This window comes from Hyaena hyaena, unplaced genomic scaffold (assembly GCF_003009895.1).
Source record: "Hyaena hyaena isolate Hyena2069 unplaced genomic scaffold, ASM300989v1 scaffold_451, whole genome shotgun sequence".
Taxonomy (NCBI): Eukaryota; Metazoa; Chordata; class Mammalia; order Carnivora; family Hyaenidae; genus Hyaena; species Hyaena hyaena.
In genome coordinates, this window is record NW_024081080.1 from 1,034,019 (window position 1) to 1,052,116 (window position 18,098).

At 39.4% G+C, this 18,098-nt stretch overlaps 1 protein-coding gene across 4 annotated transcripts in view; it reads right to left on the bottom strand.

Moving 5' to 3' along the window:
• Positions 1-18,098, bottom strand: part of KIF4A (kinesin family member 4A) — a 126,913-nt gene that overhangs the window by 12,867 nt on the left and 95,948 nt on the right. For all 4 annotated transcript variants that reach the window (XM_039253377.1, XM_039253373.1, XM_039253376.1 and 1 more), the window contains 4 exons: positions 7,078-7,233; positions 6,852-6,952; positions 1,500-1,629; positions 159-329 (listed from right to left, as the gene is read on the bottom strand). In XM_039253377.1, coding sequence (XP_039109308.1) covers positions 159-329; positions 1,500-1,629; positions 6,852-6,952; positions 7,078-7,233 — 558 coding nt within the window. The remainder of the gene's footprint in view (positions 1-158; positions 330-1,499; positions 1,630-6,851; positions 6,953-7,077; positions 7,234-18,098) is intronic.

Here is an 18,098-nt window from a genome sequence, read left to right on the forward strand (position 1 = left end):
CAAAATTTGGAAAAGACTGTGGCGTCTTTTGAAGGAAACTTCATTTCCCCCTACTATCTTTTTATTTAAAATTTTTTCTCCCCACTATCTTTTCAAAACTAATAATAAAAAGCTATACTTTGTTTCTCAGTATAGCTTCTTGGCCTGCCAGAGTTTACCTTCTCTTGGTGCTGTTGCTCCACTCTGACCAGCTCTGCCTGTAACTCTGTCTCCATTTCAGCAAAATGATTTCGTTCCTCAAACAGCATCTTCTGCATGTCAGCACAGCTGGCCTTGTTCTGTTTCAGGCTGCTTTCAAGCTTGCTGACCTGTATTTTGGAGGAGACCAGCTGGAAGGGATAAAAGAAGATCGGTTTCTTTGGAGAATGGCCACCTTTCCCCATTCATTAGGCAGGAAAATGTCAGCTTTCCTGAAATGGACTGAGAAACGTTCCTCCACATCCAAGTCCATTCTTCTTTTTTCTATGTCATATGGATTCTCCCACTGAATAGTAACAATGCTACTCAGGCCAAGAGCCCAAGTTTCTGTTGAGATAGATCTCTCAGAGCTAGGAGCCACTGCTGAGGTCATTTAATCTCTTGCTCTGTCTCCAGGCAAGAATACACTGAACACAAACAGTATCTGACAAGTCCAAATTCTGATATTTAAGACTTTCTTCCTTTGTCTTAAAGAGAAATCCACAGGACACACCCTTATGGCCAATTATGGCCCATCTCAGAATGTCTGCGTTCACATGTTGGAACTAGTAGACATATTAGCTGGGACTGTTGATCTGGCTCTTCAGGCTAGATTGATATCCTATGCTGGCCTAGTTTTATAGCCTCTGCGGGCCCACACTGTGAACATCACAGATACCACTGTCCATAAGACTAATCAGGATTGCCTTGGTAGGGCAAATCCGCTCACCCAATACAAAAATGTATAAAGGATAACACTGCTCAAACTTCAGAGTTGGAGTTTGCATGCTTGTCTCAAAGTGAAAATACCTCAGTCTCCAGAGTTGATCAACTTCGGTCCCTCTTGTGGCAATGTAAGATGATATATTATTTTAGGGTCAGTGAGGATGGATTTCCTTAAGATGAATCTTTATATGTCAAAAGATGATTAGGTTTCCTCTTTTTTAGACTGTATCTTAAACTTTTTGAATATACATGTCATTGGTGTTTCGAAAAGCAGTACGATATAAGAGTTTATGTTTAAATAGTGGCCTCCTATGGCATCCTGATATTTTCCCAATAATAATAGCAGATGTTTACTGAGCACTTGCTACATGTCAGGCACCACAGGTATCAATTTGCAAGTCCTCTATTTTTCTAAGTGACTGGCCTGTACTTGTTCACACCAGCCTTGACCCATAAAACTATTTCCCTAATGCTAGTGTCATTGCAGTTTCCACCATGAAAACTGGCAACAGCACTATGATAGTATTCCAGGCTAACATCTTATTTCAACCTACCAAGTCAGGCCCCTAATTCCTGGTAGGAAGATCGATGCTTACCTCTCCAATTAAATATTTCAGGGCACACTTGGCTTCCAGAATGGTAGCGATATTCTCCCAGCGGTGTTTTGGCCTGTCTTCACTTTCTGCATCCAGCAACTTCTGCTGTAGGTCAGCAATCTGAGCACTCCTTCAGGAAAAGAAACAGTGTGACTCATTGCTAGTATCCCCAACCCCAAGGAGAGGGGGAGAGCTCTGTGGAGAAACTTCAAATAGTTTTATGGATGGAGGTACCACCAGTTAAATACCTTTTTTTCTATTTTTTTTAATGTTTGTTTATTTTTGAGAGAGAGAGAGAGGGAGAGACAGAGTAGCAGGGTAGAGGCAGAGAGAGAGGGAGACACAGAATCTGAAGCAGGCTCCAGGCTCCGAGCTGTCAGCACAGAGCCTGGTAAGGCATGAACCCACAAACTGCGAGATCATGACCTGAGCTTAAGTCGGATGTTTGACTGACTGAGCCACCGAGATACCCCTCAGTTAAAGAGCTTTTAAATAATGATTGAGTTATCTGGTTAGGATTTTATATAGTATCTCAATTCCTGATGAAAAGGGAATCCAAGAGACTATCCTGGTTTTATTTTATTTTTTTTTAAATATTTTTTATTTATTTCTAGGAGAGAGAGAGAGAGACAGCATGAGCAGGGGAGGGTCAGAGAGAGAGGGAGATACAGACTCTGAAACAGGTTCCAGGCTGTGCTGGCAGTCAGCACAGAGCCCGATGTGGGGCTCGAACCCACAAACCGCGAGATCATGACCTAAGCGAAAGTCGGACGCTTAACCGACTAAGCCACCCAGGTGCCCCAATCCTGGTTTTACTTTATTAAATATAGGTAGAAATAAATGGGTCATATAATGCAAACCTTGTATCAGTAAGGCTTTTGTTGTAGTGCACAGATTGTAATATGACTTTGTCTTGAGGCCATTTAAGTTCAGACTGTGATATAGTGGCTCAACCATGTAAGGATAAGAGTCATGTTGGATACTTGAAGGAAAAAAAAATCTCAAAGGAACAAGCAGGTAGATGTTTTTTGCTGGGACAGAATATCAAATTGTTACATATGGCTAGTGTTGCAGGAGGTTACCTTGATGTGCCTTCCATAGGACTGTGAAGTTTCTAAGAAGGCTAGATACCATTGACCCTGGCTATAGCTTACAGATACTTTCTGATCAGGTATGGCCTGAGACCAAGGTTTGTACAATAATGCAGTTTTGTTAGTAGCTTCCTTTTCAGCTTTGCTATGTGTCCATTGAGAGCTAGCATACTAGCATATGTGTGACGTGCTGTTCTGTAAAGTACTATAAAAGAAGATGGGTACCAAAATAATCTAAGATGGTAGTTCTCAAATCCTGGAGTCTTAGGACCACTCTACACTCTTTTTTTTAAATGTTTGTTTATTTTTGAGAGAGACAGAGGGAGAGAAGGAGAGAGGGATAGAAAGAGAGAGGGAGAGAAGGAGAGAGGGAGAGAAGGAGAGAAGGAGGGAAAGAGAGGGAGAGGGAGAGAGAGAGAGAATGAGCAGGAGAAGGGCAGAGAGAGGTGGGGACACCGAATCCAAAGCAGGCTCCAGGCTCTGAGCTAGCTGTCAGCATAGAGCCCGACGTGTGGCTTGAACCCATGAGCTGTGAGATCACGACCTGAGCTGAACTCAGATGCCCAACGGACTGAGCCACCCAGGTGCCCTAGGACCCTTCTACACTCTTAAAAATGACTGAGGACCTCTGATAAACTGTTTATATACATTATATCTATAGGTATTTACAATATGGAAAGTAAAACTGAGAAAAAATTAAATGTCTATTAATTCACTTAAAATAGTAAGAAGCCATTGTAATATATTTTATGAAAAATGTTTTCTAAAACAAAAAATAACTTGGTGAGTAGAGTGGGGTTGTTTGACATTTTTACAAATCTCTGTAATATCTGGCTTTATAGAAGACAGCTGGATTCTCACATTTCCCTCGGCAACCAGTCTTTTGTGATGTGTTCTGGTTGAAATTAATGTCTTTATTAATTATCTTTCATCTGGCCTCACATAGATATGTGGTTGGACAAAGGAGGAGCATTTTAACAGCCTATTCATATAATTGTGGATAGATACTCTTCTTTGCGATTTATACTAAAACCCTGCAAGGGGCGCCTGGGTGGCTTAGTCGGTTAAGCGTCTGACTTTCGCTTAGGTCATGATCTCGCGGTTCGTGGGTTCGAGCCCCGCGTCGGGCTCTGTGCTGACTGCCAGCTCAGAGCCTGGAGCCTATTTCAGAGTCTGTGTCTCCCTCTCTCTGACCCTCCCCTGCTCATGCTGTCTCTCTCTCTCTCTCCTAGAAATAAAAAAATTAAAAAAAAAATTAAAAAAAAAAAAAAACCCTGCAAGTGGTAGTTCCCTAAAGTTGAAATGTGGAATCTGAAACCATTATTAGTAAACTTTTCTTACTCTCTTACGTTAAAATCCATCAGTTTGTCTTGCAATCTGAATGGCTCTTTTACCCATATAGGCTTCTGTAACATTATCTGGACAATGTCAAGTGATGCAAAGTCTCCAAATGTGAACACATTTAATTATGTAATATACAAAAAATAAAAAATTGTGAATATCACTACTGGTCTCATCAGAAAAGTTATGAAAAACTGCCAAGCTCAATGGTGGCAGATAAAAATTTTCCAATGTTCTAAGTTTTGCCTGAAAGCTCAAATTCTAACTTTGGTGACAAACACTGCCAGTTGTTTTCCTTGAAGCGACGGGCTCACTCTGTTCACTTTTCAGAAAATGTCTGCCAAGTACTGAAGTCTGAATAACCATAGTTTGTCAGTCATTCTTTCAAAGACAACTAATGTTCCATGGGAAAACAATCGCACAAGTGCTTTTCCTCCAGACAACTCTCAGGCTTTAGCACAGAGCACAAGTAGTCTGTGTTCTTCCCATTCCGTCACATAGAATACTAAATAGATTTGAACTTAAGGGTTGAGATTTAATAAAATTAACAATTTTTACTGCTTTATCAAAACCATTTTTTTTTACTACTTAAAAAAAATGTGGGGATTGAACTCATGATCCCGAGATCAAAAGTATTACGTTCTACCGACTGAGCCAGCCAGGTGCCCCTATAAAAGTCAGTCTTAAGTAAAACTGACATTTAAAAAAAAAAAAAAAAAAGCAGAGAGTGTGTGGTGGTGACCACCAGTAAAGATTGATTGGTACTACTGCTTTAATTCAAGCTAAAGTATGAGCAGTTTTGTCCACTGTTGTTTTGCACGGTCATGGCAAATGTCAATGTGGTAAAAATGGCAAATGTTGTAATATTATTATGAAAATAGTTCTGATTGCTCAGAGACCGCCAGAGGTTTGTGCGCCACACTTTGAGAACTCTGGTCTAATATATAGTCCTTGGGGTGCCTGGGTGGTTCAGTCAGTTAAGCGGCCGACTTCAGCTCAGGTCATGATCTCACGGTCCGTGGGTTTGAGCCCCGCGTCGGGCTCTGTGTTGACAGCTCAGAGCCTAGAGCCGGTTTCAGATTCTGTGTCTCCCTCTCTCTCTGCCCCTCCCCAGCTCGTGCTCTGTCTCTGACTCAAAAATAAAAAAACGTTAAAAAAATTAAAAAAACTATAGTCCTTTCCTTCAACAAGGTTATGATCAATTTATATCGATAAGACTAATAAATGTAAAAAAATTAACAAATATAAAGATGACACATCTGTTGTACCATATGATTTAGTACTCTAAGTTCTGAAGGAGATTAGAGAAGAGGAGGATTAATGGGGGATGAAGAGTCAGGAAAGGCTTCTTGGAAGAGGTGAGCCAGAGCACTTCAGAACTGTCATTGGTTAAATGGCCTTTGCTGTCTCTTCTGATAATTCATGCCCCTTAAGTCTTTTAAAATTTCAGGGCGCCTGGGGGGCTCAGTTAGTTAACCGTTCGACTTCAGCTCAGGTCATGATCTCGCGGTCTGTGGATTCGAGCCCCGCATCGGGCTCTGTGCTGACAGCAGAGCCTGGAGCCTGTTTCCAATTCTGTGTCTCCCTCTCTCTCTGCCCCTCCCCAGCTCATGTTCTCTCTCTGTCTCAAAAATAAATAAATGTTGCATGTTGTCTAAATTTCAAATAAACACTTTGTAAAGATTGAAAAAAAAATAAATAAATGTTAAAAATTTTTTAATAAAAAAAAGCTTGTAACATTCCTGAAATTTTAACAAATGATTCCAACACACCACTGTGTCATTAAACAATTTCCACTTCAGAGCAAGGAATGCCACCTATTTTCTATATATCCCAACTGCATACATCCAGTGCAGCAAAAAGCAGACACTCAAATGTTAAGTGATTTATAGCTGTATCCAAAGATAAACAGCTAGTGCATGTTACTAAAAACAAATTCAATAATCTGTAAGGGCTTCTGGGCGATACAATTCTATTATTCAAAGACATTCTAAAATCTCTATCAAAGTTTGATTCCTTCTAGATATCACAGATACTTAAAAGATAGTAATAGTGATTTGAGCAGCATAATATATGGTCTTAGAGCCACAAAAAGAAAAAGAGAGAATGTTCATTGAGCACTTCTAATATGCCAAGTACTGTGTTAAATACTTTACTTACTAATCTAATTTAATGCTCATGATAACTTCCCTTATACATTATATTATATGTACTTTGCCGATGATCTCTTAAGCTTCTCTTCCTTCTGTACTGTAGCTTTTTTGGTATCAGTTCTTGACTTCCTCTAAAATTTTGTTTTTAGCCAGTTCTGCATTTCAGAGATACTAAGATGTGGTACATCATAAAGAGTATGGGTTTTGTAATTAGATAGACCAGGTTTTGAATTCCAGCTCTGTATAACCTTTGGCACATTTCTTAAGATTTCTGAACTTCTGTTTATCTTTATTTAATTTTTTTTTTTATTTTAGAGAGAGAGAGTGAGAGAGAGAGCGAGTGAGTGCACAGGCAGGGGCCAGGAGCAATGGGAGAAAGAAAGAGAATCCCCGGCTCCACACTCAGCATGGGGCCCAATGCAGGGCTCAGTCCAACAAGCCTGGGATCATGACCTGAGCCAAAATCCAGAGTCAGATGTTCAACTGACTGAGCCACCCAGTTGCCCCTGTTTAACTCTTTAAGGTCAAGTGAATGATACTTACCACATACAATGTAATAACACCTCATAGGGAGGGACTTAATGAGAAAATGTACCTAACATGTATAGTGATGTGTATGGTTCAAAAGAATTGCTATGTTCTCTTATTTCTCTACCATCACAAAGCCTGTGAAAAACAAGCTTTTGAATCACTGGATTGATAGGTTCTCTTTTCATTCCAGGCATAAATTTTTATAAATTACAATGCCTTAGAGATAGTCCCATTACCTGAGTTCCATTTCAGTCTCTAGGCTTTCAATTTGCTTTGTAATGGAATCCTCGGACTCAGAAACTTGACCACGCAATTCAGCAAGTGAGAATGTACGCCTCTGCAAAGAAGAACAACAGGGATGAGGATGAAATTTTAAAAGGACAGTAATCCTCCAAAGTTGTGAGGGTTTCTGGGGAGTGCAGAGTCTGATTATTGATCATGTATTTCCATAAGGGCACTTACCCGGAGTTTTGGAGGCGGATTTTCCCCAGATTCCTTTTTTTCTTTGAGTTGAGCCACATCCTGAGCCAGGATCTTTCTATCTTCAAGAAGGTCATTCAGATGGCGTTTGGCTTCCTCAGTACTGACCATAACCTCAATTTCATTTCCAAGCCAATTCTAGAAGAGAAATTAGTGATGTTGGGTCAGGAATGAGGAATCTCTGGCCCTTGGGCTAGATTCAGCTCCTGACTTAATGTCACTCAGAGCAGAGCCCACATAAGTAGAAGTGAGATTTCCATTGATGCCTACACTCACCAAAAATTGTAATAGCTCTCCAAGAGCCTTTAACAGAAATAGCCCAAAAGGTCATAAGAAAGAGGCTTTCTGCAGAAAAGATTTTCTCTAGATATCTTAGTATTTTTATACATTGTCTTTGCCTTCTCCATTTTCTCCTTAACTTTTGTCCTTAACTAGTCGTGATAAAGAATTGAAGTATATTTTGATCATCTCTTCTGTTTTTAATAAAGATACCCATTCTTGTTTTAATTTTTTTATTTAAGTGTAGTTGACACATAATGTTACATTCGTTTCCTGTGTACAACGTAGTGATTCAATATCTTTATGTTATACTTTGCTCACCACAAGTGTAGCTACTCTCTGTCACCATACAACACTATTACAGTATTATTTGCTATACTGATGTTATTCCTTTTATTCCCATGACTTCAACCCATAACTGGAAGCCTGTACCTCCCATTTCCCTTCACCCATTCTCCCATCCCTCCACCCCTCTTCCCTCTGGCAACCATCAGTTTGTTCTCTGTATTTATAGATCTGATTCTGCTTTTTGTTTATTTTGTTTTTTTAGATTCTATATGAGTGAAATCATATGGTAATTGTCATTCTCAGTCTGCCTTATTTCACTTAGCATAATACCCTAGAGGTATTAGGTCCATCCGTGTTGTTGCGAATGGCAAGATCTCACCCTTTTTTATGGCTGTGTAACATTTCTGTGTGTGTGTGTGTGTGTGTGTGTGTGTGTGTGTGTGTGACATTTTCCTTACCCATTCATCTATCAATAGACACTTGGGTTGCTTCCATATCTTGGCTATTGTAAATAATGCTGCCACAAACATGGGGTGCAAATATCTTCAAATCAGTGTTTTCGTTTTCAAAGGGTAAATACCCAATTACTGGATCTTATGGTATTATTATTTCTAATTTTTTGAGGAACCTCCATACTGTTTTTCACACTGGCTGTACCAATTTACATTCCCAGCAACAGTGCATGAGGGTTCCTTTTTCTCCACATCCTCACCTACACATGTTATTTTTTGTCCTTCTGAATTTAGCCATTCTGACAGGTGTAAAGTGATATCTCATTGCGGCTTTCATTTGCATTTCTCTGATGATTAGTGTGATGTTGAGAATCTTTTAATGTACCTGTTGGCCATCTGTATGTCTTCTTTGGGAAAATGTCTATTCTGGTCTTCTGCCCATTATTTGATTGGATCCTTTTTTTTTCTGGTGTTAACTTGTATAAGTTCTTTATATATTCTTGATATAAAACCCTTATCAGATACATCATTTGCAAGTATCTTCTCCCATTCAGTAGGTTGCTCTTTTGTTTTTTTGTGAATTCATTTATCAGTTCTAGCAGTTTTTTGGTGAAATCTTTAGGGTTTTCTCTATATAGAATCATGTCATGTGCAAATTGTGAAAGTTTTACTTCTTCCTGATTCGGATTCCTTTTATTTATTTATTTATTTTGTTGTGTGACTGCTGTGGCTAGGACCTCCGGTACTATTTTGAAAAGAAGTGTTGACAGTGGACATCCTTGTCTTGTTCCTGACCTCGGGGAACAGCTCTGTTTTTCCCCATTTAGGATGACATTAGCTGGGGATTTTTCATAGATGGCTTTTATCATGTTGAGATATGTACCCTCTAAAACCTACTTTGTTGAGGATTTTTATAATGGCTGCACTTGGACAAATGTGTTTCCTACATCTATTGAAATGATCATATGGTTCTTACTCTTTTCTCTTATTGATGTGATATATCATGTTGATTGATTTGTGAATATTGAACTACCCTTGTATCCAAGGAAAAAAATCTCACTTCACCTTTGTGAATGATTCTTAATATATTGTTGGATTCAGGTTGCTAATATTTTGTTGAGGATTTTTGCATCTATGTTAATCAGAGATACTGGTCTTTAGTTCCTCTTTTCTTTGTGATGCCTTTGTCTGGTTTTGTTATCAGAGTAATGTTGGCCTTATAGAATGAATTTGGAAGTTTTCTTTTTTCTAATTTTGGAACAGTTTGAGAAGAATAGGTATTAATTATTCTTTAAATGTTTGGTAGAATTTGCCTCTGAAGCCATCTGGCCCTGGAATTTTGATTGTTGGGAGATTTTTAAAATATAATTTATTGTCAAGTTGGCTAACAGTGTATACAGTGTGCTCTTGGTTTTGGGGGTAGATTCCAGTGATTCATTGTTTACATACAATACCCAGTGCTCATCCCAACAAGTGCCCTCTTCAATGACCATCACCCGTTTTCTCCTCTCCCCTGCAGCCCCCCTGCCCCCCGGGGAGGTTTTGATTACTGATGCAATTTCTTTGCTGGTAACTGGTCTATTCAAATTTTGTATTTCTTCCTGGTTCAGTTATGGTAGTTCCCATATTTCTAGGAATTTATCCACTTTTTCTAGGTTGTCCAATTTGTTGCCATATAGTTTTTCACAATATGCTCTTATAATTGTTTGTATTTCTGTGCTGTTGGTTATTTCTCCTCACTCATTTGTGATTTCTTCTATTTTAGTCCTTTCTCTTTTTTCTTGATAAGTCAGTTGAGAAGTTTATCAATTTCATTGATTTTTTGCAAAGAACCAGCATCTGGTTTTACTGATCTGTTCTATTGTTTTTTGTTTGTTTGTTTTAGTTTCTATATATCATTCATTTTTGCTCTAATCTTTATTATTCCTTCCTTCTGGTGGTTTCAGGTTTTGTTTCTTGTTCTCTTTAGCTCCTTTAGGTGTAAGGTTAGGTTGCTTATCTGAAGTTTTTCTTGCTTGTTGAGGTAGGCCTGTATTGCAATAAACTTCTCTCTTGGGACCACTTTTGCTGCATCCTAAAGGTTTTGGACACTGTGTTTTCATTTCTATTTGTTTCAATATACTTTTTAAATTTCTTCTTTGATTTCCTGGTTGATGTCTTTATTGTTTAGTAGCTTGTTATTTAACCTCTGTGTATTTGTGGTCTTTCCAGATATTTTCATGTAGTTGACTTCTAGTTCCATAGCGTTGTGGTCAGAAAAGGTTCATTATAGGATTTCCATCTTCTTGAATTTGTTGAGTCAAGGCTTGTTTTGTGGGCTAATATATAATCTATTCTGGAAAATGTTTCTCTGTGCACTTGAAAAGACTATATTCTGCTGTTTTAGGATGGAGTATTCTAAATATATCTGTTAAATCCACATGTTCCAGTGTGTCATTCAGAGCCATTTTCCCTTGTTTATTTTCTATTAAGATCATCTGTCCATTGATGTAAGTGGGATATTAAAGTCCTATACTATTATTGTGTTATTATTGACTTGTTCCTTCATGTTTATTAACTGTTTTATGTATTTGGGTGCTCCTGTTTTGGTTGCATATTTACACTTGTTATATGGTCTTGTTGGATTGTGCCCTTTATTATTGTATAGTGTCCTTCTTTGTCTCATTACAGTTTTTGTTTTAAAGTCTATTTTGTTTTATACAAAGTATTGTTCCTCTGGCTTTTTGCCAGATACATGTTTCTCCATACCCTCACTTTCAATCTGCATGTATCTTTAAGTCTAAAATGAGTCTCTTTTAGGCAGCATTAGATGGGTCTTTTAAAAAATTATCCATTCAGCCACCCTATGTTTTGTGATTGGAGCATTTAGTCCATTTACATTGAAAGTTATTATTGTAGATATGTATGCATTACCATTTTATTACTGTTTTATAGTTTTTTTTCCTGAACATTTTCTCTGATCCTTTTTTTGTCTTTCTCTCTTGCATGGTTTGTTGGTTTTCTTTTGTGATATATTTGGATTTCTTCTCTTTATTCCTTGCATATTTATTAGTGGTTTTTTGATTTGTGGTTACAATGAGGTTCGTATATAACATCTGCTTATAGCAGTTTATATTACATTGATGGTCCTTTAAGTTTGAACTCATTCTTTACTCCTCTCCCCCCCATTTTAGGCATATAATGCCATATTTTATTTTTTCTTAGAGATAGAGCACAAGTAGGGGAAGGGCAGAAAGAAAGGGAGACACAGAATCTGAAGCAGGCTCCAGGCTCTGAGCTGTCAGCCCAGAGCCTGATGTGGGGCTCGAACCCACGAACCATGAGATCATGACCTGAGCCAACGTCAGACACTTAACCAACTGAGTCACCCAGGTGCCCCTATAATGTCATATTTTACATCTTTATATTTTGTGAGTCCCCTGACTGATTTTTTACAGAAATATTCACTTACTAAACTTGTGTTTCCTACCTAGCTACTGTCACTTTTGATCTTTCCATTTTACACAAAGGGTCCCCTTTAATATTTCTTTCTGGTCTGATTTAATGTTTATGAGCACCTTTACTTTTTGTTTTTCTGGAAAACTCTTTATCTCTCCTATTCTGAATGATAACTTCGCTAGATACAGGATTTTTGTCTGCAGATTTGCTCCATTCATCACTTTGAATATATCATGTACTCTTTCAGGCCTGCAAAATTTCTGCTGAAAAACTGGCTGCTAGCCTTATGAGGTTTCCTTGCATGTTACTGTCTTCTTTTGTCTTGCTGCTTTAAACATTTTTTCTTTATCACTGTATTTGGCAATTTCATTACAATATGTCTGTATGGATATCCTTTTGTTGATTTTGTTGGAGGTTTTCCATAACCTGGATCTGGATGTCTGTTTCTTGCCCTAGATTAGGGAAGTTTCAGCTATTCTTTTTTTAAAAAATTAATGTTTATTCATTTATTTTTGAGAGAGAGTGAGAGACAGCCTGAGTGGGGGAGGGGCAGAGAGACAGGGAGACACAGAATCTGAAGCAGGCTCCAGGCTTTGAGCTGGCAGCACAGAGCCCGATATTGGCTTGAATTCATGAACAGCGAGATCACGACCTGAGCCAAAGTTGGACGCTTAACTGACTGAGCCACCCAGGCACCCCTCAGCTATTTTTTAAACAAATTTTCTGTCCCCTCTTCTTTGTCTTCTTCTGGGACTCCTATAATACGAACCTTATTGTTTGATGGAGTCATTGAGTTCCCTACTTCTATTCTTGTTTTATATAATTCTTTTTCTCTTTTTTGTTCAGCTTGGTTACTTTTCATTACTCTGTCTTCTAAGTCATTAATTCATTTTTCTACTTCTTCCAGCCTGTTGTTCATTGCCATCAGGTGTGTTTCCAATCTCGTTTATTGCACACTTCATCTCTGATTGGTTCTTCTTTACCTCTGTGCTAAGGGTCTCTCTGATGTCTTCCACTCTTTTCCCAAGTCCAGTGAGTATCCCCATGATCATTGCTTTAAATACTCTATCAAGCAAGTAACTCATATCTGATTTGCTTAGATCTCCAGTCATGGCCTTGTCCTGTTCTTTCATTTGGGACAAATTTCTCTGTCTTCTCATTTTGTCTAAGTCTCTGTGCCTATTTCTCTGTGTTAGAAAAGTCAGCTATACCTCCTGTTCTTGAAGGTAATGATGTTATGAAGAAGAGTTCTTGTTTTGCTGTCTGTTCCTTGTAGTGTCCCCTGTTCCACAGGGCCTGCGAGTGTCTCCAATGGGTGTTCTGTGTGCACTGAATTTGTGTTCTGGCTGCTTTATCCTTCAGGCCAATTGCCTGCAGAGGCTCTCTTTATCGAGGGCCGTGTTTGGTCCCTGGCCTGAATCTGGCGAGTGTTTACTAAGTATGCTCTGGTCTGCTTGTGAAATGGGACCTATTGCCACTGCCATCAGAACAGAGGCTCTGCAAAACTCCCAGGTTGGCAGATACAGTGTGAGCTGGGGTTTGAGCCAGTCTTCTGGGGGAGGGGGCTTGCCACACCGGGACTGAGGCAAGTGAGAGTGGGAAGGGTCGTTTCACCACAGCATGGGTGGGTGGAACTTGGTGTAAGCAAGTTAGTTAGGTAGCAAGTGTCAGTGCTGTTGTTACTGTAGGTGGCTCTGTGTTTATGCTGAGAGACAGCAGAGGGAAATAGTGTCTGCCAGTTTCCTTATTCCCAGAGAGGTCTTTCCATGAACGCTGCCTCTCTGGGACATACTCCGAAATGAGCAAATAGCCCTTCCACTGTGTGCTCAGGTGCTCTTCAGATTGCTGTTTAAATGCTGAATGTCCAGGCGTTGTTTGCCTTCTTTCTCTTCAAGAGCAGCACATTTCCTTTCGGGCTCTATCTGAGCCAAGCCCATTGATCTTTAAAATTCCTGGCTTTAAGCTCCACTGATTGTTAAGAACTCACAAAAATTGGCCCCTCTCACTTTACAAACCAACTGCTAAGGAGATTCGTCTTCCCCATGTTGAGCTCCTCTGTGTGCTAGTCTGTCTCTCACCCTTCTCTGCACTGCAGCTACCTCCCCACTGCAGTGGCCATGGTCTTTGTTTTCTCCTAAGCCTCATCTTTGTACTTCCTACCTTCTTTCATGTGGCCTCTTCTCTATCTTTAGTTGTGGAGTTTTTTCTGCCAGTCTTAAGGTCGATTTCTGGGCTATTTAGAATGATTTGATAGTTATCTAGTTGTGTTCATGGGATGAGGAGTGACTAGGGTCCTCTTATACTGCCACCATATTCCTCTTCTCTCCTCTGATTCCATAGCTTTTAACACTTTGGTCACGTGATAGGATCAAGTGCAGTCTTCCCTCTTTTTGTCAGTGTGAACCATGATTTGAGATATTTTATCACACACTGGTGAGTGAACCACTGAGTTGCCAGAGGGAAGGAGACTGGGAGGATAGGCAAAATGGGTGAAGAGCAGTGGGAGATACAGTCTTCCAGTTATGGAATGAATAAGTCATGGGAATAAAAGGCACTAGTGCCAGAATTGGTATTAAGGAAATGCTTGCTGACTTAGGAATCATAACTATACAGATCCCTATGTCTCAGCTAAGAAAATTTTCAACATTCCTATATTCATGCATCTTTAATGAACTTAAACATAATCAAAGGCCTAGTGACTGAAGAGTGCATCCGAGAGAGACTGTAGAATGTAGTAATAAGGTTATATAACGATTATGAGAATATAATTCTAGATCCAGATTACATTGTAGCTCCTTTTATTCTTTTTTTTTCTCTAAATATAATTTACTGTCAAGTTAGCTAACACACAGTGTATACAGTGTGCTCTTGGTTTCAGGAGTAGATTCCCCCAAGTAGCTCCTTCAGTTCTTAAAGATTGGACCTGGAAGTAAGTCCTTAAGTCTCTCTGTGACTCACCTTTCTCATCTGTAAAATGAAGATCATAATCATCCCTACACCTCATAAGATTGTTTGGAGAATTACATGAATCAATATTTATAAAATACTTGACACTTCTTAGTACATAATAAGTACTCTATTAAATGTTAGCTTTTCTTACCTAAATCAAATAGGGTAACCTGGCATATTTATGGACAAGGCAGTTTGGGAAGTCTAGTGATCTCTTTAACTTCAGCATTACTGAAAACAGACATTTTCTGAGTGCCTGCTATGAGCTAGGTACTGGGACAGGGTTGGATAAAAGTTGGTATCTGCTGCCTTCAGGAGTCTTTCCTTCTTGTTTTGAAAGATGATGTCTGCAGGCTTTCCTAAGGTCTCAATTTCAAGTTTTGTTGTTTTTTTTTTTTTTTTTACCTCAGGCAACTACTGATCTCTTTCTATTCCTAAAATTGTGTCATTTCAAGACTATTCATTAAATGGAATCCTGTAGTATGTGAACTTTTGAGATTGGCTTTTTTCAATCAGCATGATGCCCTTATGATCCATCCAAGCGTATCGATAATAGTTTATTCCTGGGGCACCTGGGTGGCTCAGCCGGTTAAGTGTCCGACATTGGCTCAGGTCATGATCTCATGGTCTGTGGGTTTGAGCCCCGCGTCGGGCTCTGTGCTGACAGCTCAGAGCCTGGACCCTGCTTCGGATTCTGCATCTCCTTCTCTCTCTGCCCCTCCTCCACTTGCACTCTGTCTCTCTTTCTCTCAAAAGTAAATACACATTAAAATTTTTTTAATAAAAAAAATTTGTTATTCCTTTTTTTGCTGAGTAGTGTTCCATTGTATGGATGTAATAATTTGTTTATCCATTCTCCAGTTGAGAGACATTTGGATTGTTTGTAGCTTTTGGTGATTACAAATACAGCTGCTTTAAACATTGTCATATAGGTTTTCATGTGAATGCAAGCTTTCATTTCTAGAGGGTAAATGCCCAGGGATAGGATTGTGGGCTCAAATATGTACATGCTTAATTTTATAAGCAACTGATTAGCCATTTTCCAGAGTGGCTATACCAATTTATATTCCCACTAGCAATGGGATATGATAGTATGATAATTCCATTTTTTCTGTATCCTTGCCAGCACTTGGTATTGTCACTATATTTTGTTGTAACCATGCTAATAGGTGTGTAGTGGTATCTCATCTGGGCCTTAATATGCTTTCCTTAATGGCTAAGGATATTGAATACACACACACACACACACACACACACACACACACACACACATTATTTTAGAGAGAAAGAGGGAAAGAGAGAGCATGAGCAGGGGAGAGAGAGGGAGAGAGAGAGAGAGAGAAAGAGACAAAGAGAGAGAGCATCTTAAGCAGGGTCCATCCTCAGCACAGAGTCCGACATGGGGCTCAATCCCAGGACCTTGGGATCATGACTTGAGCTGAAATCAAGAGTCAGATGCTCAACCAACTGAGCCACCCAGGAGACCCTGTTGAATATCTTTTTATGTGCTTATGTGCCATCTGCATATTTTCTTTCATAAAGTATCTGCTCAAGTGTTTTGCTCATTATCTAACTGGGTTATTTGTTTTCTTATTTTCGGGTTTAGTTAAGTCCTTTATGAATTCTGGATATGATTCCTTTGTCAGATATGTAATTTGCAAATACTTTCTTCTAGTCTGAGGCCTATTTATTTATTTATTTAAAGTTTATTTATTATCAGAGAGAGAGAGTACGCACAAGCAGGGGAGGGACAGAGGGAGACAGAGAGAGAGAGAGAGAATCCAAAGCAGGCTCCACACTGCCAATGTGTAGCCCAACATGGGTCACAAACCATGAGATTATGACCTGTGCCGAAATCAAGAGTTGGAATCTTAACTGACTGAGCTACCCAGGCATGTGGCTTATTTTGTTTAATGTTTTGTGTGTGTGTGTGTGTGTTTAAATTTATTTCTGAGAGAGAGAGAGAGAGCGCATGAGCAGGGGAGGGTAGGAGAAAGGGAGACATAGAATCTGAAGCAGGCTCCAGGCTCTGAGCTAGCTGAGAGCACAGAGCCCAACGCGGGTCTCGAACCCACTAACTGTGAGATCATGACCTGAGCCAAAGTTGGACGCTTAAGTGACTGAGCCACCAGGCGCCCCAATTTTTTTTTTTGAAAATTTTCTCATTAGGGTCTTTACCGGAGCAGAAGTTTTTAGTTCTGGTGAAGCCTAATAGATTCACTTTTTCTTTATGTATTATGCTTATGATGTCTAAGAACATGTCATATAACCTCAGATTACTGAAAATTTTATCTTATGTTTCCTTGTAGAAGTGTCACAGTTTTAGGTTTTACATCTATCTATCTATCTATCTATCTAAATAGGCTTGATGTCCAGCATGGAGCCCAATGCAGGGCTTGAACTCATGACCCTGAAATCAACACCTAAGCTGAGATCAAGAGTTGGGACACTTAACCAATTGAGCCACTCAGGCACCCTTAGGTTTTACATTTATATCTATGGTCTACTTTGAGTTCATTTTTGTGTAAGGTACAAGGTTTAGGTTGAAGTGGTTTGTTTATTTGTTTTTGTTTATGGATATCCAATTGCTCCACAGCATTTGTTGAAAAATCTCTGCCGCTTCTTAACTTTGACACCTTGGGAAATCATTTAACCTCTCATGGCCTCACTTTTCTTTCCTCAAAAATGGGGATGATAATAGGACCTGACCTCTAAGGTTGAAATGAGGTTTCCAGACTATATGTGTAAACATCTAGCACACAGTAGACAGTAGTAGCCATTACTATTGCTTACAGAGTTTCAAATTTTGGTATTTTACATTAATGATTTACAAAATTTGATGATATAATACACTGTCTCTTTCAATCCCTTCCGTGGATGTTGGAGAACATGGATCAGTGCTAAGGTAGGTTCTGGCAGATGGATTCTATTGAGATGATGGCTGAAAGTACTTGTAGTGAGTATGTGACAGAAATTCCCAGTTGGGAGGGGAGCTGAGGCCAAGGCCAGTCCAGTCCAAGGAAAGAGTATGTAGTCAAAAACAGGAAATAAGAAATGAAGTCAGATATTATGGAAATCAGAGAGAATTCAAGATTTTTTTTCTGAAAAGGTAAGGGCAAATGGGGTTGTGGAGTTTGAGTGTGTATGACGCAGAATACTGAAATACACTCTTGCCGAGTTCTGGCCTCACAGCCTTGTTTAAAGGTCTTGGCCTTGGCTTTTCACTTCAGGATGCTCTTTACTTGCTGTGTGGGGAGACTTTTCCTTCTCTTCTCTAAGCGAATTTAGTCCAAGACCGTGTTTTTCTGTGAGCACTATTACTTTGGTGCCAAGAGTGGGGTGATGTGCCAGGTACCCTCTGGGAAGTCTTTCTAAAACATTCTGCTTAGCAGATCTGAAAAGGCTGAAGAACCTTCTCAGGAAGCTGACTGTGCCTGTGGTAGGTCTTGGTCTGGAAGCTGTTTCGAAAGCTGGATACCACTGCCACTTTGTTGACTCCCACTATGCTCTCTGGCACTGCATACCTTGTTGGCTCCCCAGGAACTCTCTCCTTAGTATCCCTGAGAAAGAACTGGAAGCTTCAACACTCTTTTTGTT